Source organism: Pan troglodytes, chromosome 1 (assembly GCF_028858775.2).
Source record: "Pan troglodytes isolate AG18354 chromosome 1, NHGRI_mPanTro3-v2.0_pri, whole genome shotgun sequence".
NCBI classification, from domain to species: Eukaryota; Metazoa; Chordata; class Mammalia; order Primates; family Hominidae; genus Pan; species Pan troglodytes.
In genome coordinates this window covers 78,128,393-78,154,390 of record NC_072398.2, presented here as the reverse complement: position 1 = coordinate 78,154,390, position 25,998 = coordinate 78,128,393, and the positions used below count along the sequence as shown (strand labels likewise).

At 37.6% G+C, this 25,998-nt stretch overlaps 1 protein-coding gene across 3 annotated transcripts in view; it reads left to right on the top strand.

Moving 5' to 3' along the window:
- MROH9 (maestro heat like repeat family member 9) overlaps nt 1-25,998 on the top strand; it is a 132,437-nt gene that overhangs the window by 21,476 nt on the left and 84,963 nt on the right. For all 3 annotated transcript variants that reach the window (XM_016932332.4, XM_054655764.2, XM_054655771.2), the window contains exons 4-8: nt 1,224-1,303; nt 2,236-2,371; nt 4,662-4,748; nt 7,914-8,018; nt 14,475-14,610. In XM_016932332.4, the coding sequence (XP_016787821.3) occupies nt 1,224-1,303; nt 2,236-2,371; nt 4,662-4,748; nt 7,914-8,018; nt 14,475-14,610 (544 nt within the window). The remainder of the gene's footprint in view (nt 1-1,223; nt 1,304-2,235; nt 2,372-4,661; nt 4,749-7,913; nt 8,019-14,474; nt 14,611-25,998) is intronic.

The following is a 25,998-nucleotide window of genomic DNA, read 5'->3' as shown; positions in this document are numbered from 1 at the left end:
CATATCCAAAAATCTTCATCGAAACTAATGTAAAGAAGCTCTTTCCCTATGTTTTCTTCTAGGTGTTTTACAGTTTCACATCTTTACATTTGTCTTTAACCCATTTCAAATCAACTTTTGTATATGGTAAAAGATAAGCGTTCCATTTCATTTATTTGCTTATGGACATTCAGTTTTCCCAACATCATTTATTGAAGAGACAGTCCTTTGCCCATTGTGAATTCTCGTCTCCCTTATCAAAGATTACTTGACCATATATCAATAGATTTATTTCTGGGCTTTTTATTTCATTCAATTTGTCTATGAGTCTGTTTTTATAGCAGTCCCTACAATTTTAATTACTTTTGTATTATAGCTTGAAATCATAACTGTAATACCTCCATGTTCTTTCTTAAGATTGTTTTGGCTATTGGAGGTCTAGTTCTCCAGTTTCTTGGAAAAAAAGAATGATAAATTCTTAGTGGAATCCCTTTAATTACCAGTTTTAAAGGCTAAATTCTCATTCCATAGTGTGAGTTTAGTCATTCTTTAATAAGGCCTGACTTAAGTTGCCCTGCTGGCATTTTTTTGTTTTTGTTATTTTTTGAGACAGAGTCTCTCTCTGTCACCCAGGCTGGAGTGCAGTGGCGCCATCTCAGCTCACTGCAAGCTCTGCCTCCCAGGTTCACGCCATTCTCCTGCCTCGGTCTCCCGAGTAGCTGGGACTACAGGCGCCTGCTACCACGTCCGGCTAATTTTTTTCTATTTTTAGTAGAGACGGGGTTTCACCGTGTTAGCCAGGATGGTCTCGATCTCCTGCCCTCGTGGTCCCCCCGCCTCGGCCTCCCAAAGTGCTGGGATTACAGGCGTGAGCCACCACGCCCGGCCCTGCTGGCATTTTTATAGGTAGACTCCACACTGTGTAGATGGGACTTAATAGTTATAGTGGTGTACAGAAGTGCATCTGGTAAAGAGCACACCTTACAAAATGCTGTCTGGAAATGCAAATTATATAAGCATAGTGGTTGACTGTAAAAGACCTCCACTTAGGCAAACATACTACTGTAGATTTAAATTACAGTTTGGTCTCAACACTTCTGTGAACTCTTGAGCATGTTTTCCAGTCTGATTTGGTTCCTTTAGTCTCTGTAAAAGGAAAAAGTGCACATGCTATTATCAGTCTCACTGCTCTGTAATCATTAATTCTTCTTCTTCTTTTTTTTTTTTTTTAACATGGTACTTAGGCACATAAAGTTAGCAGCCTATTGGATGTATACTCAGGCCTGTTAAGTAATGAATCCATGATCCTGGCTGTGAACTCCAGGTATGATAAGCTGTCATGCTCTTTTATTTCACTAATTAGATGTATTTAAAATGTTATATCTTTAAAAACATGCAACTGTGAAAGATAAGAAATTACTCCAAACTTCACCATCACAATTTGGCGACTACTATTTCTTTCTTATACTCTTTCCCATTCTTTCTGTATTGCATAGACAAGCAGATAATCTTTCTAGCTGCTGAGGCAAGCTTCATTTGCCATCAATTTGAAGATGCATCTCAATGTAAGAAATACTAAGATGTGAAAAACATATTATTATTGATTACAGAAAATGTGGCAGTAATATATTTCAACTGTTTAAAGCTTAGCATGGCTTTGTGGACTTGGCTGGGAATGTAACCACTCTTTGCCTTATTATGTTTATGGAGAAATATATTCTGATTTCTAAATAACTGTTTATAGATAATATTTACAAAGAAATTAATTCCTTTATTTTTACAACATTATCATTTTTAAGAGAATATTTAAGACTCATCTGTCACACAAAGCCAAAAGCTGAACCTCATGTTTGCTTATCACTAAGAAATGGCTGGGCCAGGCACGGTGGCTCACGCCTCTAATCCCAGCACTTTGGGAGGCTGAGGCAGGCAGCTCACGAGGTCAGGAGATTGAGACCATCCTAGCTAACATGGTGAAATCCCGTCTCTACTGAAAATACAAAAAATTAGCCAGGCGTGGTGGCGGGCGCCTGTAGTCCCAGCTACTCAGGAGGCTGAGGCAGGAGAATGGTGTGAACCCAGGAGGTGGAACTTGCAGTGAGCCGAGATGGCACCACTGCACTCCAGCCTGGGCGACAGAGCAAGACTCTGTCTCAAAAAATAAATAAATAAATAAAAAAGAAAAGAAAAAAAGGCCACTAAATTTCTACTATATTTGTTTTCTCATCATTAATAATTACTCCTTTTTCTTGTCAGCTTTGTGGATCCCTTACTGCAGTTTGAATCTCAGTTGAAGATAATAGAGTCATCCTTTGGAATGCTAGTTGTCATGCCAAGTCTTGACAAAGTAAAAGAAATGGGGAGCAGTTATGAGTACATTGAGGACATGAAGGTAAAATTTTTCTTCCTTTAATCATTATAGGATGTTATTACACATCACAGCAATCCTGCAGAATGTGACTCAGCAGGTGATAATCTTTAGGGTCCTCCTCTTCACTCTTTTTAGTTATAACAGTCAGTGCACTAATCTATACCACTGGACTCCTTGTGAGTTCTACAACCCATGGGATTTTAATGGAATCTATAGGATTTGTAGGAGCAAATAGGCGAAGATATTTTTGGTTAATTGGTTTAGCAAGAATAGGGAGTTTGCTGGCAAGTGCTTCAAAGAATGGAATAGGAACATAGAAAGATGGAAGTAGAAAGAATCCTATAGTAAGATTAGCAAACATCTGTGGTCTCCATTTCTTCAGCATTGCTATACAGTGAACTTGCTCTATAAGCTAGAGAAGAAATTCGTGGCATATGGTATAAAGTGAGGTCTCAGCATAGCCACCTCTCTCCTTTCTTCAGTTTGTGGAGAGAACCTACAACACTCAGATGCAAAACTATCAGGCTAATTGTTTCTTTTTATAAGAGCTTCTATACACATCTCAGAGAATTTCAGCCTCGTCTGCAATTGATGCAAGGTGACTTTAATGTAGAAACTTTCTCAGCTATGTTCCTATATCCCTAACACAGATTTGTAGGCTGCTATTTTTTCCAAATATGCCATTCTTTTCCAACTGGACTTCTTCCAAATATTCCTGAGTGGCTACCTGAGGATACCCAGAGATACTTCTACTTTTTACTGGTGAAGACCACTCTGGTAGTTGGGAGAAGAAAAATAACTTCTGAGTTAAATAAAAGTCTTCTTCCAATACTAGAAAGAAAGAAAAAAATGTGTTGTTATATAGCATTTCATCATCCAAATGCCCCATGTTTATTAATGTTACATATATTTTATGTATCAGCTACTCACACATGGAAATTTCCAATACCCACATAGCATACAATTTCTAGTACCTACATAGTATGTGGAACAATAAATCTTACTGTTTCCATCTATTTACATATAAAAAGTATTCAATATTGGGTTTTGTTTTGTTTTGTTTGAGACAGGGTCTTGCTCCTTCACCCAAACTAGAGTTCAGTGGCACTATCTTGGCTCACTGCAGTCTCCACCTTCTGGACTCAAGCAATCCTTCCATCTCAGCCTCTCAAGTAGCTAGGACTACAGACATGCACCACCATACCTGGCTAATTTTTGTTTTGTTTTGTTTAATAGAGATGCGGTCTCACTATGTTGTCCAAGCTGGTCTCAAACTCCTGAACTCTAGCAATCCTCCCACCTTGGCCTCCCAAATTGCTGGGATTATAGGTGTGTGGCACTGTGCCTGGCCTGAATTATATTTAAATATGATGTTTGGATAACTTGTAGGTGTCAGCTAAAATAAGAACCAAGTCACGTCATGCTTGAGTCTTCTCCAACCTATTTCAAATCACAAAGGTATAAAAGCCTATTTTTTTTATATAGATAGTAGTAAGTAGCAGCACTTAAAATAGCAATTACTGTCTACTTCCATCACAACTATTCAGGTGGATATTCACAAATTATTCCTTTCAATGAACTTAAAGCAACAGTTAGAATAAAATATATTCATGTTATTACATTCTAAAAGACAGTGGAAAACTGAAAAGTATACGTACAAGAGTATCCCAAAACAAACACTAAAAAGATAATCTATAAGCAGCTAAGGCAAGAGAAAATTTAAAATTTTAGAGGTGAGAATTTTTCTAAATGTTCACCATTAGAATAGGAAATAAAACTTTTTATAAATAGGGGGACAAAACTATTAGCCAGGGCTATGTTCTTTTTGAAAATGAACTCAAAATCACACATCCAGTGAAAATAAATCCAACATATTGAATTCTCAAGCAAAATCACATTTAAGCACAAAGAATATTGAGGAAATGCAGCATTCATAAACATGGAAAAGCAAGTTTTTATAAAATTAAATTTATAGCTTTTCCTCCTATAAACATGGTAGATGCTTATTACAGAAAATTTAAATATTATAGAAAGTCACTAAAAATACTCATTCTACTTCTCAAAGAGAATTACATTTTTATGTTTTCATTTGTCTTTTTCTTTGTATATTTTTAATATCTGAGATAATGCTAAAATTCTTTAAATATGTGTGGCATTTTACAATTTGATGTTAAGTATTTTCTGTGTCACTGATTTATGTTCAAGGAATTGAAACCCAATTAAAAGTAACTTTTAAGCAAGAAAAAAACTGTAGACATTAGGTAAAATTTTATCTAAGTCTGGCTGACTGTGCAATGTTTTTGTGTTTCAGAATTTATACCACAATATTTTAAATACATATGAGAACATTCTTACGAGCTTGGTGTCTAAAGACCTCTACAAACTACAGATCTTAAAGGTAAAGGGGAAATAAGTAGTTTAATTTTCTTGTCATAAGTCTAGTATGCTCACTATGCTTCACTTTCTTCTCATTTGCTATATTTGCATCTCCTTCAAGTATTTGATGACTGAAAGTTTTTCTTTACCACAAAAGAGTGAAATGTAGTCACTTCCCTTTATTTGAATTACAGGGGCACACTTTTAGGAATTTAATTTGGGAAGGACAGCATCAACAGGTACTTGAGAAACCAGATCTCATGTGGTGATATATGGGTGAACACAGTTTGAAGTAGCAGAGAATAGTATTAGAGAGCACTATTAGCCTAAACTACCCTCAAGTTCACATAGCAATGAAACCATGCTGTGTATGTCTGTGCTCATGCTTCTTCCTCATCAACTCAGGTGCTAAAGAAAATGCTGAGCATTCTATCTTCATGGATACTACTGTACCTAAAGAAGGCCTAACAACAATTCAAAACCCTATTTTTCACAACTGAGACCTCACTTCATTTTTTAATGTCCCAACCAGAGACAGAAGACTGCACTGCATGTCTTATGGTCTTCAACTTTGCATTCCTAACATGTTGGCATCAGAGGCCAACTGTCCAGAAGTACTGGAAAAACAGATGGATTTATCCTACCAGGAGCATCTATGAGCTGTATAATTCATAAATACATACAAGTAAAGAAGCAGTATTGGTATTTATGAAGCCAAAAAGGAATTTGAAGGAAAATAAAAATGTATTAAGCTAATTTGTGCCTAATTTGAGCTGTTTTTTTTAATTCATTTAAAAAATGTTATCCACTAGCTGGCCATATGCAGAAGATTTATATTGGACCCCTTCCTTACACCATATACAAAAATTAACTGAAGATGGATTAAAGACTTAAATGTAAACCCCAAAACTATAAAAATCCTAGAAGACAACCTATGCAATACCATTCTGGACATAGGAACAGGCAAAAATTTCGTGAAAAAGACACCAAAAGCAGTTGCAAATGGGACCAAAAGCAAAAATTGACAAATGGGATCTAATTAAACTGAAGAGCTTCTGCCCAGTGAAAGAAACTATCAACAGAGTAAACAGACAACCTACAGAATGGGAGAAAATTTTTGCAAGCTATCCATCTGACAGAGGTCTAATATCCAGCATCTATAAGGAACTTAAGTTTACAAGAAAAAAAAACTCCATTACAAAGTGGGCAAAGGACATGAACAGACACTTTTCAAAAGAAGACATACATGTGGCCAACAAGAATATGAAAAAAAGCTCAACCTCATTGATGATTAAAGAAATGCAAATCAAAACCACAATGAGATACCAACTAACACCAGTCAGAATGGCTATTCTTAAAAAGTCAAAAAACAACAGATGCTGGCAGGGTTGTGGAGAAAAATAAATGTTTATACCCTGTTGGTGGGAGTGTAAATTAGTACAACCATTGTACAAAACAGCATGGTGATTCCTCGAAGACCTAAAAACAGAAATACCATTTGACCCAGCAATTCGATTACTGAATATATCCAGAGGAATATAAATTGTTCTGTCATAAAGACACATGCACACATATACTTGTTGCAGCACTATTCACAATAGCAAAGACATGGAATCAACCTAAATAACCACCAATGGTAGACTGGATAAAGAAACTGTAGTACACATACACCATGGGATACTATGCAGCCATACAAAAGAAAAAGATTATGTACTTTGCAGGAATTTGGATGGAGCTGGAAGCCATTAGCCTTAACAAACTAACACATAAACAGACAACCAAATACTGCATGTTCTCACTTATTAGTGAGAGCTAAGTGATGAGAAAACATGAACACATATTGGGGAACAAGAGATACTGGGGCCTGACAAAGGGTGGAGGTTGGGAAGAGAGAGAGAATAAGGAAAAATAATTAATGGGTACTAGGCTTAATATCACAAGTTTATCTATATAAAAACCTGCACATGTACCTCTGCACTTAAAATAAAAGTTAAAAAAAGTTGTTATCCTCACAACCCTTCACCGTGATTATGAATCCTCCCCTTCCCTGCCCATGCATGCTCTTTTATTCACTCCATGACACTATCAACAGCTTCCATTTATTGAGTTAAGCATTGACTCCATGTCAGGCACTAAATTGAACATGTGGGTTATCTCATACAATCATTAACATAATTCCATGAGGGGGTTACTATTAATTCTTCCATTTCACAGATTAAAAAAAAATGAAAACGGAGAAAGGAGCAATAATATATATAATGCTAATGTGTGGAGGAGCCCCTCTAGCTTGGGAGCCTGTTACTTAACCACTTTGTTCTTATACCTACCATGCCTAAAAGCTTCCCTGCTTCTCAAAAAGGGCTGAAACCTCACTCCTGAAAAGGACAAGGCAGAGGCTGACCCCTCTGAGATTTAGAAACTCTTTCACCTTAGGAAACAGACTTCAAACATTTTTCACAATGGGAGCAAGAAAAGGTGAAGAGGTTTGGCCAACCATTGACATAAATATAGTAGACCCTGACAGATTGCCTTAAAGAAGGCTATTAATGGCGATTGGCATATGAGGCATATGCAGTATTCTTCCCTTTTCAAGGTTGTAAATGTGTCCTTGCCTCTGAGGATTAAGAACAGCTAGAAGGTGCAGCTAAGACAGATTTGAATCAAAATTTGCAAGAACTTTCTAACCAACCTGACTCCAGTAATGTACTCTCTAACCATAAGCCAGAATATTTGAGTGGTGAATTGGCAGAGGAATTCTGGAATAAGATGATATTGCAGGATCAGACAAGATTTTAAGTCTCTTTAAAGCTGAAAGGCAGATTGTCATTTAAAAGTAAAAGGGAGAATACATACTTTGAAAGAAAAAGAGGAGGCAAAGCAGCTGATAATCATATCATAGCTTCGTACTGAACTATTCATGGTGCCTAACAAAGTGACTATTATAGTGGATATTAGTAAATACTTTTTGAATAGAATAAAATAAAATAAAACCCAGATACAGTTTCCATAGTAGATGAAGTAGTATACTAGATGCTTATTGTCTGTGTTTTTGAGATAAATGTAGGTTAAGTGTGAAATAACCAGGAGAATGTAGGAAGGCCTGATTTGGTGAAGTTGAAGAATAGAGGAAAGGTTCTTGGAAAATGGAAATTTCATGGTTCTAGGATGACTTTTATGTTTCCAACAGGAAATGCTCGTGTGGATGAGAAAAGATAGCTCATATATGCAAGAGAGAATAATGGTGATCATCAACAAGGTGTTAAGATTTACAGTCACGAAAGTCAGAAAATATGTAAGTCACAGAATATAACAATGCCACCTGATTCTGAAGACTGCATTTCCATAGTGCTGCTTTCCATGTCTTGGGTCCTAACAGTACTTGACAGGTCCTTGGTAATATTGTACCGGTAGGTTGGTTGGGATATCAGAAAAGGAGTCAATATCCCATATGACTTTTTGTCAATCAGAACAGAGTTTCTCAAACAATTGGTTAAGATGCATCATGCTTTATGCAAAGAGCATGAGGGTGTTAAAACCAGATTCTTGCTGACTCTGAAATTTCCTCTGTAGACCACAATTTGTAATCTTTAAAATTCTTCCAACCTTACCTGTCTTCTTATGTATTACTTCCTAAAATAATTTGAAAGCTGTTATTTATTTTAAATTTATACAAGTAATCCTCAAGTTCTTTCATTGTGAAACATGCTAGAGGTAGAGCATAAATCTCCCTTTACTATCCTCTCCACAACAACCCTGTCCTTAGCCATGTCAGCATGATGTGTGTCCTGACAAACCACTTTCAATGTGCACACCCACATATAAAACACACACTGAAATACATAGCTTTATTATTTATTGTTTCTTTACTAAAGTTATATTCACATATGGTTCTACAATTTGCTTTTTTTCACTGAAACAATACATCCTATAGACATTTTCATGTCAACATATGTAGATTCATTTTATTATTTTAAATACAGTATATAGCCCATAGTTTTGACATATTATGATCCATTTAGCTATTTTTCAGTTGATGGACATTAAAGTATCATTTAATTTTTTTCTGCTTCAAACAATACAAAACAGGCATCTTTGTGCAAGTACATGAGTGTGTACCTGGAGAGGCTTAGAAAGATAATGATCAGATAAAGAAGTATGATAGGTTAAAGTTTAGTAACACAAAATTGTCCACCAATTTGCATTCATGTAAATATTAAGGTGCCCATTTCCCCACACCTTCACAAATACTGGGATACAATCAGACTTTTTAATTTTTGCATTTCAGATGGAGAACAAATAGGTATGTCATAATCACCAGTATTTACTGAGTTTGTCTATATTTTGAATGACATCATGGCCTGCCTTCTCAAAAACCTTATACTACCTATGAACATTTCCCTTTTGTGGATACTGTATATTCAGCCTCTGTTTCCCAACTCATCCTTCACAGCGATTTGTAAACATACTCTGCTAATTACTTATCTGATTGCTGGAGTCACTTCAGGAGGAGATAAAAGTAAAGAGGGTGAGAAACATGCATTCATGATGTTATCTTTATCCATTTTCTACTGCTTGTACAAGCAGTCCCCAGATTTATTGAGATGAAGAATCTAGATCAGCTTTGTAATACCTCTGAATTTTTACTATTTTGTTTAAACTCAGCTTTGGAACATAATACAATTTACTTAGATGGGGGACACAGTCCAGAGTGTTGTTTGTATCATGCTAATTCCCTATTTCAGTGTCCAAAAAAAGAGAGTGAGCGGCTTATTTCAATCTTCTGATTCTCTGACCTGGGAAGGCAGCCTTTCTCTAACTTCTAAAATAGCTCGAGTTATACATTTGGTGTCCAGAAGGTTCGCCACTGAAAATTTTGCAAGTGAGGCTTGAAATTAAGTGTATCTCACCACTCAAGACTGTTTTCTGCACAGCTCCTAAAATGTGTTATATACTCAGCAAGTATTTGATGACAATTGTTTGACTAGAGCCTAGTCACATGTTTCTCTCTGCATTTGATATATTCTAGTGAGTTCCACTCAAGTAGCAGATAGGCATTTTGGAGTTTCATCTTCTATCACTTCTTTCCATTACTGTAGTAGAGTTCATTCTCCTTTGCATACATCCCATCCTTCAACTGCAAAGGAATAAATATGTAAATTCACATGTGTAGCAGAAGGTTCTCATAAATTGTTAGTTGAGAGTTCCTAGCTATAACTCAGATTTGTTCGAGAAACCCAACGGAATAACCTATTACTCGGTTCTGCAGTGTTCACTAAGTGCCACCAGGTGGAAGTACTTCAGTATTTTCCAGAACATTGAAACTAGAGCTAGAATCAACCAGCTCATCACAATCAGGGAAGCATAAAACTTCAGTAAGTTCGCTTTCTCTTTAAAATAATGTCTTGTAAAGATGATTAAGCCCGTGAAATCAATTGGGGAGGCAAATATACAAAACAAAAAAATCAAAACACATTGTTGACAAATTAAAATCTAAGATTCCCACAGTCCTAGTCTGTGTATCTCTGTATCTGACACATTGTATATCATCAACGAATATTTGTTCTACCCTTCTCTAAGTGCATCCACCTCATTTGTTCTCTGGTACTGTTCCTACACTGGATAGATTTTTTTCTCCATAATAACGCTAGCCTACATCCTCCAGAGTGTCAGAGATTCTTGTCCTATTGAACAATTCTATCATTTTTATCTTGTCATAAACATTTTTAAAGTGACAATTTGTCTCACATGACTCATGTGCCCATCAGGGTAGAGAAACTCCTGCACTCAAAGCACATGTTCCTTCAATTAAATGGTTCAACTTTCAACAGGCAAAGAAATGTAAGTTAAGCATGTCAACTTATAGCATTAAGATTTTTTTTCTTAGCTTTGTTCCTTTGGCACATCAGCATTTAAAAATGGATGGTGGGTTTCCAGCTAACTCTAACAAATTGCCCACGTGTATATATCTCCTTCTCCTCCAGAGTCCCCATAAAATGATGGTAATAAAATATTTTAAAAGTATAAATACACAGCAACAAAAAGAATTAATGAAGTGTTTTCAATGGGCTAGTGATGCCAACAAATTTCTGGAAGACAGATTAGGTAGAAGATAAAACCTGGCAGGGGAATTGAATGGTGGGAACCCATGAGCATTAGGGTAGGAGTTAGTTGAAAGAAAAGTAGTTTGCCCTGTAGAACCCTAGAGAGTGAGTTATGAAAGGCTGGGAGTCAAAGGCAGGCTGGAAACACATGCATTAATTCAAAGGATTAATTGAAAGCCTGTACAGAAGAATCTACATTGTCCCGCATTCCTCTTGACACACATTGGCAGACAGAAGTTGAGAATTTTTCTTTTGCAAAAACCATTGTTAAGCTCCCTGAGAAAAGAGTCTTGCATTCTGTCTAGCTATACTGCATCATGACCCCAGCATCCCTCCCAGTTGCTCTAAAACAAAGTACAACAGGTGGCAAGCCTTGCTCACACACAAAACCCCATCAAGAGGCATTACATCCTTAAATATTAAGCAGCAACCACACTTTGTGAAATTTGGGGAAACTCTCCAAATAAAAGAGACCGACAAAGGTAAATAAAGAAAAAAATTACTATTAAAGATAGAGAGACAGGTGGGCTTTGTGGCTCATGCCTATAATCCCAGTGCTTTCAGAGCCTGAGGTGGGAGGACCTCTCGAGCCCAGGAGTTCTAGGCTGCAGTGAGCTATGATCACGCCACTGCAGTCCAGCCTGGGAGACAGAGTGAGACTCCCATCTCCAAAAAAATTAAAAATAAAAATAATTTTAAAAATAAAGAGATAATGCAGGGTACAGATGAGAAAGACATAGGTACATACTGAAAGGAAAGATAAGTAAAGTGAGCAAGACCTATACATTGAATAATTTTATCTAGTCATGGTGAGACCATATTATTGATTTTCAACTTTTAGAACTAATCTATAAATCCAGCACAGGAAAACTTAAATGAGTTACTGAATACAATGTAAATGCTATGAGCTCAAAAGTGTAAAAATTAAAATGCAGAGAATAGTTTAGTTGTTCTCCAACAAGTTACACATAGAATTGCCATTTGACACAGAAATCTTAGGTATATACCTAAAAGAATTTAACAGTTGTTCAAACAAAAACTTGTACAAAGTGTTCATTGCAGCAAAATTCACAGTAGCTGAAAGTGCAATCTAAATGTCCATCAACAGATAAATGAACAAATAAAATGTAACATACACATATGGCATATTATCCACTCAAAAAAAGGAATAAAGTTGTATACATGCTACAACATGCATAAACCTTGAAAACATTATACTAAGTGAAAGAAGCCAGGCACAAAAGGCTACATTTTGTATGATCCTACTTATGTTCCTATTCTGTTATGTTTTATCCTGTTACATTCCTATTCTGTTATTCTGTTCTATGAAACAAGAAATAAAAGTATTAATATATTAGTAAAACACAAAAGTAGAAGAATTTAAAATAATATACTATGATGAGTAATGTTCTCTATTGAGAGAATTGTGGCGAAGTGGAAGAATGGAATTGAGACAGACAATGTCTCAAACTGATGTTAGAAGCAAAGGTGCATTGTTTATAGAAACAGGGGCGACTTCCAGAAGAAGCAGCTGAAAACCATAGAAGTGGTTGCTTCTGGAATCTAGCACTTAAAACTATCATTATTGTTAAGATAAGGCACTGGAGAGGCCAGATCTACAAAGAAAGGGCACAGTTAAAAGGGACAGAAAACTAAGCAGGAATACTTAGGTTTAGGAGTGAATACCGAGAAGCTACTTTTCTCCAGTTTTTAAATATCTGCCTCTTTTTAGTACTTGGGTAGATTTTCTATAAAGGCAGGATATATCATATTGAAAGCTCTCAAAGTCTTGTCTTAGAGGAGGGGTAACTGTGGTTGTCACGCTTCTGAAGGGGCTTGGCAGGATATACATCAGTGTGCTCCACGATCCACGCTGCCTTACTCCTCTCTCAGCCTACCTTGGGTCATGTCCCACTTCCTAAACATGCCTTTTTAGTTGGTGACAGTAAGTGGATATGCAGTCTAGGCACGACCACACATACTCTGCTAGAGACATACACCTAGATAGATCCTAACTGGCAAACAGAACAGAAGGAAACCACTAGGAGCTTCATTTACAAAAACATCTACTAAGAACTACAAATCTAACAAGCTCCTGAGCAGGGATAATCAGAGAGGACATTTGAGGCAAAACCTGTAATATAAGATGACTGTAAGGCCAATCCCCTGTAAGTGGTGCTCAGCTTCAGTGAGTTAAGCTGTGAGAAGCACTACTCTTCTCTCATACCCAGTAGAGAGAGACAAAACTTGATCCTTTTTCTCATGCCCATACACAATGATGGTTTTAAGATCTTGCCATCGAGTGGGGGAAAAAAAAAAACTTGGAATGCAAACCCACAGAAAAGGACATTCAGGGAAAGAGAGCATTTCCCCCTAGGGCCTAGAGCAGAGGCTGTCTGCTCCCAGATTCTCCAAAGCCACAGAGCTCCTATAAGGGGAAGGACCAGGCCACTCTTTGTACGGGTGGAAAAGAATACAAGGAGAATATCCACGGAAAAAAGAGATTTATAATCTCTCTTCTCCTACTGAGATCATCACTCCCCACATCACAATTCAATTATGGCCTTCGCCCATGACCTAGATGACCCAGGTCACTTCATATTTCTTCCTTAGGAATTTCCGTGTGTGTGTGTGTGCGTGTGTGAGAGAGAGAGAGAGAGAGAGAGAGAGAGACAGAGTGGGCAGGGAGTGGTGAGTTAAGCCACATAAAGGGCAGGGGAAATGGGGCATGAAAAAGGTCAACAGAAGCAGAAGCAGGCCTTGGGATCCCCCTAGAGTTTACCATCAACAATTGCTCCAATCATCAAAGCCTCTACCTAGGAAAAGTACTCACTTGTCTTGGAGGCAAGAACCATCTGCAAGTCAGATAGTTTGCCAAATCTACATTTAATCAGAGCCCTTCTTTGTCTAAAAAAAGACATGCAAAATTGGTAAAGGCCCTCATACTTTCATAAAAGCAAATGCCTTTTCTACCTTTCCTCTTTTCTCTCTCTACTCCCTTCTCTGTTTGGATATTATCTAGCCAGAGAGGTCCATTAAGGTGAAAATCTAAATATTTGATCAGTCTAAGGGTTGAAGAAGTTGTAGAAAGAAATACAGAAATATTTTGGTAGTAGCTTTGACATCAAAAGCAAATGATCTGCATTTTAAAAAAATGAATTTCCTGGAGAGGAGTCAGAATAACTTCCAGAGGAAAAGTGGCATGCCTCCTCAGTGACTTGTAGAAACATCTAGTGTTTCGTATGTGAAGAAGGAAGTACTAAAGGTTTTGGAAATACACAGCCCACCTTACTTTTCTATGTCCTGGGAATTTGCTACCTGCAAGTGACTACCCACTTCATGGCATAGAAACTAACATTAGTTGAGTCACCATTATGTCCAAGTACTTTCCTAGGAATTTTTCTTCTTGTCATCAGTGTTACCCCTTACTCTCCACAATAACTTTTACAAAGTGGAATTTATTGTCTTCATTTCACAGATGAGGAAATTGAGAGTCAGTAACGGGGCCAGGATTTGATTACAGATATTGTAAACTCTGAAGCTTATCTTAGAATCCTAGTCTGATTTATAACAGGATCAGATGCATGCAGACATTTTCATGTTGGCTATGCATAGCAAATGCATGTTCTCCTTTGTTTCTCCATTAGATAAGTGTTGATGCTCCATGTTTGGGTCTCCTGGCAGCAGAGCTGTCTCTTTTGTGTTCCCATGAAGATCCCTCGATTGTAAAACAAGCATCATTGGGAATGTGTCACCTCCTCTACATTGCACGGTGTCAGAACGGTAAGAACGGTTCACCATCTTTTCTCAGGATTACTAAGAATATGTCCCTCATTATTCAACTTATAGGTCCTGGGAAGGCTCTATGTCTGTTAATTTCTAAATCCTGCCCCAAGAGTCATGGCTATACTTTCTAAAATGTGTCTTTTAATCTTTTTAGCATTGTCAAGAAATTTTGGTAATAGTGTGGTTGGTTCTTCAAGATTTATAAAGTACTGTGCTTAGATTACTTGAGGGTTAATGGTAGGGAGAGGAATGCTGGGTGGATCCAGGGAGGACAGAGAAGGAGAGAGTTTACCAATGGGACTTTAAAAATGTGGTATTTTTTTCTGTCTAATTGAGCATCTGATAGACTACTCAGAAGATTCTTGCTTCAATGGTGGAGAAAAATCAGCCTAGGATTAAAATAAATGTTGCTATGGCTTGTCTAACAAAGCATAAAAGCAAGACCTGAAAGTATTAAGCTATTTCCAAGTAATTTAATTGCATTTTAGAACAAAGCTTAAAAATATTTGTATATTTGTAAGGGGTGGAGCCTCTGTCTATGGAGGCTATGCCTCTGTTTCTGTCCAGGATGTAATAACAGAGAACACATTTACTCTATTTACACTCCTATAGTAAGCAACCTTAAAAATATACATAGTTTTTGGCAAGGCACAGTGGCTCACGCCTATAATCCCAGCACTTTGGGAGGCTGAGGTGGGCGGATCACAAGGTCAGGAGATCGAGACCATCCTGGCTAACACAGTGAAACCCCCTCTCTACTAAAAAATACAAAAAAATAAGCCGGGTGTGGTGGCAGGCACCTGTAATCCCAGCTACTCAGGAGGCTGAGGTAGGAGAATGGCGTGAACCCAGGAGGCAGAGCTTACAGTGAGCCAAGATCATGCCACTGCACTCCAGCCTGGGTGACAGAGCAAGACTCCGCCTCAAAAAAAAAAAAATATACACACACACACACACACACACACACACACAGTTTTCAATTCATTGCACATTAAATAATAAAGGACAATGACTCTTGAAAGATGAGGAGGTGAGAACGAATGAGGTGGGGTTTGTAATTGCCTGAGTTTACCACCTAGAGTACATTTCTAAGAGCCAACACAAAAAGAGATAAGCCAGTGGTCTCATCAAGTTAAAAAGACAGAAATGGGAGTCCAGAGAGGTCAATAGCTAGGGTTGAAAGGCCAGGGTACCAGAACGGAGTACATGAGTGCATGCACACGCATACACACACACACACACGCACGCACAAACCCACAAACTCGAGATCTGCAGAGATCTAAAGAGAGCCCCCTTTAAGTATTTAGCTGAGTACTAATGCATGCAAGTAAACTGCCTGAGTTTGAAGGGTAGGAAACAACAAAAATGATTAGAGAAAAAGATCCAGTGCTCAACAAAGGCTAGTGATAATGCCTGTGCCTGTAAGCCAGAATTTAAAACCTTATAATTCACAAGTACCGAGGTAGAGTACTCAGACGGGTTTTGTCTCATTAGGAGAAAAAAAATCATCCTAAACTGTTTTAGTGCTACTTAAAAAGGCCTTAAAACAAGATCTAAAAGTATCACTATCTCCAAATATTTTAATTACCTACCAAAACAAAGCTGAAGGATACCCCTAGAAATAAAAAAAAAAGTTCCTGCACTCAACAAGTTAAAATTAACAATGTCTGAAATCCAATTAAAAAAAATTATTAGGTTGGGCACGGTGGCTCATGGCTGTAATCCCAGCACTTTTGGAGGCCAAGGGGGGCAGATCACCTGAGGTTAGGAGTTCGTGATCAGCCTGGCTAAAATGGTGAATCCCCGTCTCTACTAAAAATACAAAATTAGCTGAGCATGGTGGTGCATGCCTGTAATCCCAGCTACTCAGGAGGCTGAGACAGGAGAATTGCTTGAACCTGGGAGGCAGAGGTTGCAGTGAGCTGGTATCGCGCCACTGCACTCCAGCCTGGGCGATAGAGAAATGGCACAGATGATAGAATGAGTAGAGTGTGACATTAAAAGAATTATTATAACTACATTCCACTTATTAAAGGAATTAGAAGATAAAAACATCTTAAGTAGAGACAGAAAAACTCCTAAAAGACCTATATTGAACCTCTGGAGGTAAAAATTACAATATCTGAGAAGAAAAATTCTCTGGCATGGATTAACAACAACTTTGCAGAAGAAAAGATTAATGAGCTTGCAGACATAGTAATAGTAATTATCAAAATTTAAACAGAGAAATAAATGACAGACAAATAGAGCATCAGCGAGCTATCAGGCATGTCTAATTTGAGTCTCTGAAGAGCCTAATACATATTTTATTTGAGTCTCTGAAAGTGAGAAAGTGAGGACAGAAAAACAAATTAAAGAATAATGACTGAAAAATTTTCAAATGTAATAAAAGCTATAAACTCACACACTGAAAAGCTCAGCAGAGAACAAGAAATGTGAAGAAAAGAACATCAAGGCACATCATAATTAAATTACTTACAACAAGTGATAAAGAAAAAATTCTTAAAAGGAGCCAAAGAGGAAAAAGGACATTACATATAGAGAAACAAAGATAAGGGTGACAGCAGATTTCTCACCAGAAATGACACAAGTTATAGGCAATGAAGGAACATCATAAAATACAGAAAAGAAAAAAAAAAGTCAATCTAGAATCCTTAAACCAGTAGAAATATCTTTCAAAATAAAAAGTAAAATAAAGACATTTTAGATATACAAGAGTTGGTAGAATTAATTACCATAAGATCTTTAACTGCAAGAAATGTTAAAGAAAATTCTTTTAGAAAAGGAAATTATACCAGACGAAAATCTAGATCTACGAAAAGGAATGAAGAGCACTGGAAAACTTCAGCAATATAGATAAATATTCATTTATCTTTCTTATTTAAATCTCTTTAAATGATAATCAACTCTTTAAAGATAATAACAAAAGTAAAATGTATAAAAACAATAACACAAAAACTTAAAGGGAAAAATGTATAAATGTGTTTAAAATTCTTCTCCTATGCACAAAGTTATAAAATAACACTTGAAAGTAAACTAATAAGTTAAGGATGTATCATCTAAACCCTAAAGCCACCACTAAGATAATATAGCAAAAAGTTATATATAATAAGCCAAAATGGAGCTAAAATGGAATCATAGAAAATAATTTAAAATGAGGCAAAAAAGAATAGAAAAAAACAGATAACACAAAATAGGAAACAAATAATCAAGACAAATTTTTAACCCAATCATAATAAATGTAAATATTCTAAATACCCCAAGTAAAAAGGCAGATTGTCAGACTGAATAAAAAGCAAGCCTCAACTATATGCTGCCTACCAGAAACTCACTTTAAATATAAAACATACATGAATTAAATGTTAAAAGTTAGACAATGATATAACATGTTAACAATAATAAAAAGAAAATTGGAATGGCTATATTCTATTATTATAAAAAGATATATTTTAGAGATAAGAATGCCTCCAGGGAAAAGAAAGTCATTTCATAATGATAAAGGGATCGATTAATTAAGGAGACATAACAATTCTTTTTTGAATAGATTTAGGGGGTACAAATGCTGATTTGTTGCATGGATATATTCAGTAGTAAGCATCACCTAAACAGTGTACATTTTACCCATTAGGTCCTTTCTCATCCCTCACTCCCCTTTCACCTTCCCACTTTTATGAGTCTCTAATGTCTATTAATCTGCTCTGTATGCCCATGTGTACACATTATATAGTGAGAACCTGTGGTATTTGACTTTCTGTTTTGAGTTATTTCACTTAAGAAAATGACCTTTTTTGCCTCAATGATCTAATACTGCCAGTGGGATGTTGAAGACTCCCACTATTATTGTGTGGGATGCTGAAATCTCTCACTATTATTGTGTGGGAGTCTAAGTTTCTTTGAAGAACTCTAAGAACTTGCTGTATGAATCTGGGTGCTCCTGTGTTGGGTGCATATTTATTTAGGATGGTTAAGTCTTCCCATTGAATTGAATCCTTCATCATTTGTGTAAATGCCCTTTTTTGTCTTTTTTGATCTTTGTTGGCTTAAAGTCTATTTTGCCTGAGATTAGGTTTGCAACCGCAGCCTTTTTCTGTTTTCCATTTGCTTGGTAGGTTTTTCTCCATTTCTTTATTTTGAGCCTGTAAGTGTCATTACATGTGAGATGGGTCTCTTGAAGACAGCATACCATTGGGTCTTTGTTTTTTATTAAGCTTGCCACTCTGTGCCTTTTAATTGGAGAATTTAGCCCATTTACCTTCAAGGTTTGTGTTATTTATGGATTTGATCCTGTCATGATGTTAGCTGATTAATTATGCAGACTTGTTCGTGTGATTGCTTTACAGTATTACTGGTCTGTGTACTTCAGTGTATTTTTGCTGTGACAGGTACTGGTCTTTCCTTTCCATATTTAGTGCCCTTTTCAGGAGCTCTTATCAGGCAGATCAGTGGTAATGAATTTCTTCAGCATTTGCTTGTCTAAAAAGGGTCTTATTTCTCCTTCACTTAGGAAGCTTAGTTGAGCCAGATATGAAATTCTTGGTTGGAATTTATTTTTTTTTAAGGATGTTGAAGCCAGGCATGGTGGCTCATACCTGTAATCCCAGGACTTTGGGAAGCTGAGGTGGGTAGATCAATTGAGGCCAGGAGTTTGAGACCAGCCTGGCCAACATGGTGAAACCTCGTCTCTAATAAAAATACAAAAATTAGCTGGGCATGGTGGTGTGTGCCTGTAATCCCAGCTACTCAGGAGGCTGAGGCATATAAAAAAATGATAACATATTTTCTTTTTTTATTTTGACCTTGGAGAATCTGATGATTATGTGTCTTGGGGATGTAGAATTGTGCAGGGGTTGTCTGTATTTCCTGAATTTGACTGTTGACCTGTCTAGCAAGGTTGGGGAAGTTTTCATGGATGATATCCTGAAATGTTTCCAAGTTGTTGGCTTTCTCTCCATCTATTGCAGGGATGCCAATAACACATAGAATTGGCCTCTTTATATAATCTTGTATTTCTTGGAGGTTTTGTTCTTTCTTTTACATTCTGGTTTCTTTTTTTTCTTTTTTTTTCTGACTGCCTTAATTCAGAGAGCCAGTCTTCAAGTTTCAAGATTTTTTTCCTCAGCTTCATCTATTCTGCTGTTAATACTTGCATTTGCATTGTGAAATTCTTGTAGTGTGTTTTTCAGCTCTATCAGGCCAGTTAGGTTTTTTTATACTGGCTATTTCATCAGTCAGCTCCTGTATCATTTTATTGTGAGTCTTAGTTTCCTTGGACTGGGTTTTGCTATTCTCCTGAATCTCAATGATCTTCATTCCTAGCCATATTCTGAATTATATTTCTGTCATTTCAGTCAATCCAACCTGGTTAAGAACCCTTGTTGGAGAACTATTTCAGCCATCTGGAGGACACAAGACACTCTAGCTATTTGAGTTACTCATTCTTTCTCAGTTCGGCATGAGGGTATTCCTTTAACTGCAGTGGAGATTGAGTATAGTCAGTAGACTTCCTTTCTGGATGTCTTCACAGGACTGAGCCTTGTACAGGGTCTGTATTTGTATCTGACTTCTCATCTTTGGTTTCATGGTAGGGTATGTTAGTGAGATATTTTGTTGTTGAAGCTTTAGGGTGTGATCTGGTCTGGTCAATGGCACTTAGGCATAGTGATCAGTTGGTAGACTCTTGCTCAGTTGTGGCTCCCCTATATTTCCTTACAGTAGCAGCTGTGCTTCTTCTCTGTGCCCCGAAAGCATGGGCTCCTTTCCCACTTAAGTGTTGGCTATAGATCATGGCTTGGCACTTCCAGGATGCCTACCACAACTCTGGGTTGATTTCAAGGTTTATGTTTCCTCCCCAACTTGGAGGCAGCAGAGAAAGGGACCTCAGCAGTGAGTGTGGCCAAGGATCTTTTACTTGTCTTCTGGAGGCTCCACACCAGAGAGATGCAGGTCAGCAATTGCTCAGTGCAATCAATCCAGGATTGAAGGTCTGTGCTGTGGGCCCAAGCTAGGAGTTCCCTGCCTGGTGATGAGCAGGGAACATGAGTAGAACCCACAGGAGACAGACTGGCCCCCTTTCTCTGGGTTGACTGTAACTTGCTGGAGTTGCAGATTAGGTATTTACAGTCTTTGCTCCTTCTTTAGTCTGAGGGTAGCAGGGATAGTACCACTGCAGAGGCAGTGGCAGAGGAGTTTTCAGTTGCCCCCTTGAGCTCTACTTCCAAGAAACATGGAGCTGCTGTTACTGAGATTGTTCAGCCAGTAGGGTGGGACAGCTAAATTGCTGGTATGAGCTTGGGGTTATGCTTGTTGAAGAACAGGGGTTCAAAGGCTCTCCAGGTGGAAAGATTGGTCTCCTCTCCCTACAGTGACTGTGGTGTGCTATAAGCTCAGGTGTAGCCCTCAGGCTCATTTCTTCCCCAAATTGAGGGCAGCAGGGATAGAACTCTGCTGTGGCAGTGGCAGAGGGGCTGTCAAACACCTCTGGGAGCCTCTCCCCAGGGAGACTCCAGCCACTTACCAGTGGATATGTTCAGCCATGGTTGTGGGTGACCATTCTGCAGTTGTAAGCCAGGGGCCCTGGCTGGTGAGGAGTGGGGGTTGGGTATTTCCAGGGAATAAGGGCTAGACTCCTTTTCCTTTTGTGGCTGGAGTGTGTTGGAGGTGCCAGCATAGTGACTAGGCCCTTTGTTCCTTCCCCTAGCCCAAGGGCTGCTAAGGGAGTACTACTGCAATTGCAGTCGCGGAGGTATTGTGGGTTGACTCTGGGATTTTCTACTCAGAGAAATGCTGGGCTGCCTCTGATTGAAGGGGACAGGTGGGAGCAGGGTGGTTGTGCTGGAGTCCAAGGTCAAGAGGCCCTGTCTGGTGAGGAGAAGGACTGAGACCTGTGTGGAAAATAGCCCAGCCACTTTTTCATGTCAGGAATGCTCTGTGCTGGGAATCCAGACCAGCCTTTGGTCCCCACAGACTCTCAAGAACCTGGAGACAGTAAGGGTTATAAGACAGCAAAGAGGGCAACTCGCCCTCCCAGGGAGGTCTGTCCCAGGGAGTTGCAGAGATGCTACTGGCTCAATAGCCCTGGTGAGGGATTGCTGGAGATCCAAGCCAGGAGAACCTGTTCAGTGAAAGCTTAAATGATTGTTAGCATTTTGTAGCAATAAAATGTCTTTAATTAAGATATGTATATTTTTATACATAATGCTATTGCATACTTAATAGAATACAGCATAGTGTAAACATACATTTTATAGGTGCTGGGAAACCAACAAAATTAACGTGGGTTACTTTATTGTGATAATCACTTTATTGCAATGATCTGAAACCAAACCTGTAGTATCTTTTGAGGTTATGTCTGCACTTAATGGTGAAATACTGAATGATTTCCCTGAAACATCAGAAACAAGGCAAGGATGTGCACTGTCATTAGTTCTATTCTATTCAACATTGTGCAGAATAGAACTGAGAGTCCAGAAATAAATCCATATATATAGTCAGTTGATTTTTTATGAAGTTTCAAAGGCAATTTAAAGGAGTGAGCAAAAACTTTTCAATAAATTGCGTTTGGAAAAAATGGATATTTATAGGCAGAAAAACAACTTTGATCTATACTTCATATATATTCAAATATTAATCCAAAGTGAGTAACAGAACTATATGTAAAATCTAAAACTATAGAACTCAAAGAAATTTTGGGGGCCTTGGATTAGGCAAAGATTTCTTAGATACAATAGTCAAAGTATAAATGAAAATAAATGATAAATTAGGTATTTCTGCTCTTTGAAAGATACTGTTAATAGTTAAGCCACAGACTGGGAGAAAATATTTGCAAACTACATATCTGATAAAAGACCCATATTCAAAGTTCATAAAGGACATCAAAACTCTGTAAGAGGAAGAGAGGAAGTCATCTCTGTTTGCAGATTACATCATTTTATATTTAGAAAACCCCATCATCACAGTCCACAAACTTCTTGAACTGAGAAGCAACTTTAGCAAAATCTCAATACAAAATCAATGTGCAGAAATCACAAGCATTCCTTTACACCAACAATAGGCAAGCAAAGAGCCAAATCATGAATGGACTCCCATTTACAATCGCTACAAAGAGAATAAAATACCTAGGAATACAGCTAACAAAGGATGTGAAGGACCTCTTCAAGGAGAACTGCAAACCACTGCTCAAGGAAATAAGAGAGGACACAAAAAAATAGAAAAACATTCTATCCTCATGGATAGAAAGAATCAATATTATGAAAATGGCCATACTGCCTAAAGTAATTTATAGATTCAATGCTATTCCTATCAAACTACCATTGACATTCTTCACACGATTAGAAAAAAACTATTTTAAATGTCATATGGAATCAAAAAAGACCCCGTAGAGCCAAGACAATCCTAAGCAAAAAGAACAAAGTTGAAGGCATCATGCTACCTGACTTCAAACTATACTACAAGGCTACAGTAACCAAAACAATATGGTACTTGTACCAAACATATAGACCAATGGAACACTGGTGCTGGTACCAGACATATAGACCAATGCAACATAACAGAGACATCAGAAATAACACCACACATCTACAACTATCTGACCTTTGACAAACCTGACAAAAACAAGCAATGGGGAAAGAATTCTCTGTTTAATAAATGGTGCCGGAAAAACTGTCTAGCTATTTGCAGAAAACTGAAACTGGACCCCTTCCTTACATCTTACACAAAAATTATCTCAAAATGGATTAAGACTTAAATGTAAAACCTAAAACCATAAAAACCCTAGAAGAAAACCTAGGCAATACCATTCAGGACATAAGCATGGGCAAAGACCTCATGAATAAAACACCAAAAGGAATTGCAAGAAAAGCCCAAATTGACAAATGAGATCTAATTCAACTAAAGAGCTTCTGCATGGCAAAAGAAACTATTATCAGATTGAATAAGCAACCTACAGAATGGGAGAAAATGTTTGCAATCTATCCATGTGACAAAGGTCTAATATGCAGAATTTACAGGGAACTTAAAAAAATTTACAAGAAAAAAACAAACAACCCCATCAAAAAGTGGGCAAAGGATACAAACAGACAGTTCTCAAAAGAAGACATTTACATGGCCAACAAACATGAAAAAACCTCAACATCACTGATCATCAGATAAATGCAGATTAAAACCACAATGAGATAACATCTCATGCCAGTCAGAATGGTGATTATTCAAAAATCAGGAAACAATAGATGGAGGATGTGGAGCAATAGGAATACTTTTACACTGTTGGTGGGAATGTAAGTTAATTCAACCATTGTAGAAAAGAGTATGGTGATTCCTCAAGGTTCTAGAGCCAGAATACCATTTAACCAGCAATCCCATTGCTGGGTATATACCCAAAGGAATATAGATCATTCTACTATAAAGACATATGCATACATATGTTTATTGCAGCAATATTTACAATGACAAAGACATGGAACCAACCCAAATGCCTATCCATGATAGACTGGATAAAGAAAATATGGTACATATATACACTGGAATACTATGCAGGCACAAAAAGGAATGAGATCATGGCCTTTGCAGGGACATGGATGAAGCTGGAAGCCATTATCCTCAGCAAACTAACACAGGAACAGAAAACCAAATACCACGTGTTCTCACTCTTAAGTGGGAGTTGAGCATTGAGAACACACGGACACAGAGAGGGGAACAACACACACCAGGGCTTGTTGGAGGTGGGGGGTGCGGGGAGGGAACTTAAAGGACGGGTCAATAGGTGCAGCAAACCACCACAGCACATGTGTACCTACGGAACAAACCTGCACGTTCTGCACATGTATCCCCTTCCGCTTTTTTTTAGAAGAAATAAAAAAAAACCTCTCTATGAAAAAAGACAACCAAATAAAAAATAAAAATGGATTTAAATAGCCAAAGAAGCACAGATAGCAAAGAAGCAAATCAAATAATGTTCTATATATACTTATTAAAGAAATGTAAATTAAACCTATAATGAGATACCACTACACACTCATTAGAATGTCTAAAATTAAAAAGACTGATTCTGCCATGTGTTGTTAAGGATGTCACTGGAGCTCACATACATTGTGGGTGAAACTGTAAAATGGTATAACAACTTTGGAAAGTAATTTGGCACTATCCTAAAAAGTTAAACATATAGCTATCATATGATTCAGTCATAACACAATTTTATATTTACCTGAGAGAAATGAAAGCAATTGTTCGTACAAACACTTACTGGTACATGAATGTTCATAACACCATTATTTGTAATAGCCTCAAACCGGAAACAACCTAAATGTCCATTAACAAGCAAATAGATAAAGAGATTTGGGTATGTACATATAATAGAATACTATTATTCACAGTAAAAAAGAACAAACTATTAATATGTACGAAAACATGGATGAATCTCAGTAGTTTTGCTGAGTGAAAGAAGCCAATCCCCCTCAAAAAGAGTACATATGGTATGATCCACTCATATAAAATTAGAAAGTACCAACTTGACAGAGAGCAGATGACAAGAAGTGGATAAATGGTTGCCTTGGAGTCAGAGGATGGATACAGGGATTAGGTGTGAGGGGTTACAAAAGGGCATGAGGAAACTTTTGGAGACAATAGATATGTTCATTTTTTTTCCTGTGGTAATGTTTTACTGAGTGTATAGATACACAAAAACTTGCCAAGTTGTTCACCTTAGATATGTTATATGGGCTGGGCATGGTGGCTCACACCTGTAACCCCAGCAATTTGGGAGGCCTGGGCGGGCAGATTACTTGAGCCTAGGAGTTGGAGACCAGCCTGGGCAACATAGTGCGACCCTATCTCTACAAAATATGTATATTTTTAATTAGCTGGGCACTGTGGCATGTACCTGCAATCCCAGCTACTGGGGAGGCTGAGGTGAGAAGATCAGTTGAGCCCAGGAAGTCGAGGCTGCAGTGAACCCTGTTTGTACCACTGGACTTCAGTTTGGGTGACAGAGCAAGATCCGGGCTCAAAAAAGACAAAAAACAAAAACAAAATCAGTAAATAAATGTCAATTATATCTCTATGGAGCTATTTAAAAACAAACAAAATCATTTAAAGCTCACCTTCTCCAGAACTGAAGTTATCTGCACCTGAAGCTTTTGCTGAGCACTTCTGGATTCCCTGGTCTACCACTCCTCAGCTCATTTCAGTTGCCTCCAAGTCTACTTTCCCTGCCAATAGACCCTCCAGCTTAGCATTAGCTTTTCCAGCACACTGAACCATGCATTTGATGGTCTATATATATTTGTTATCTTGTCAGGCTATTATTAAAAGTATTTGTCCATTCATATGTCACATGGACTCTCTTAAACACTTTATGAATTCTGTGTGAGTGTCATAAAATTTTATGAGACT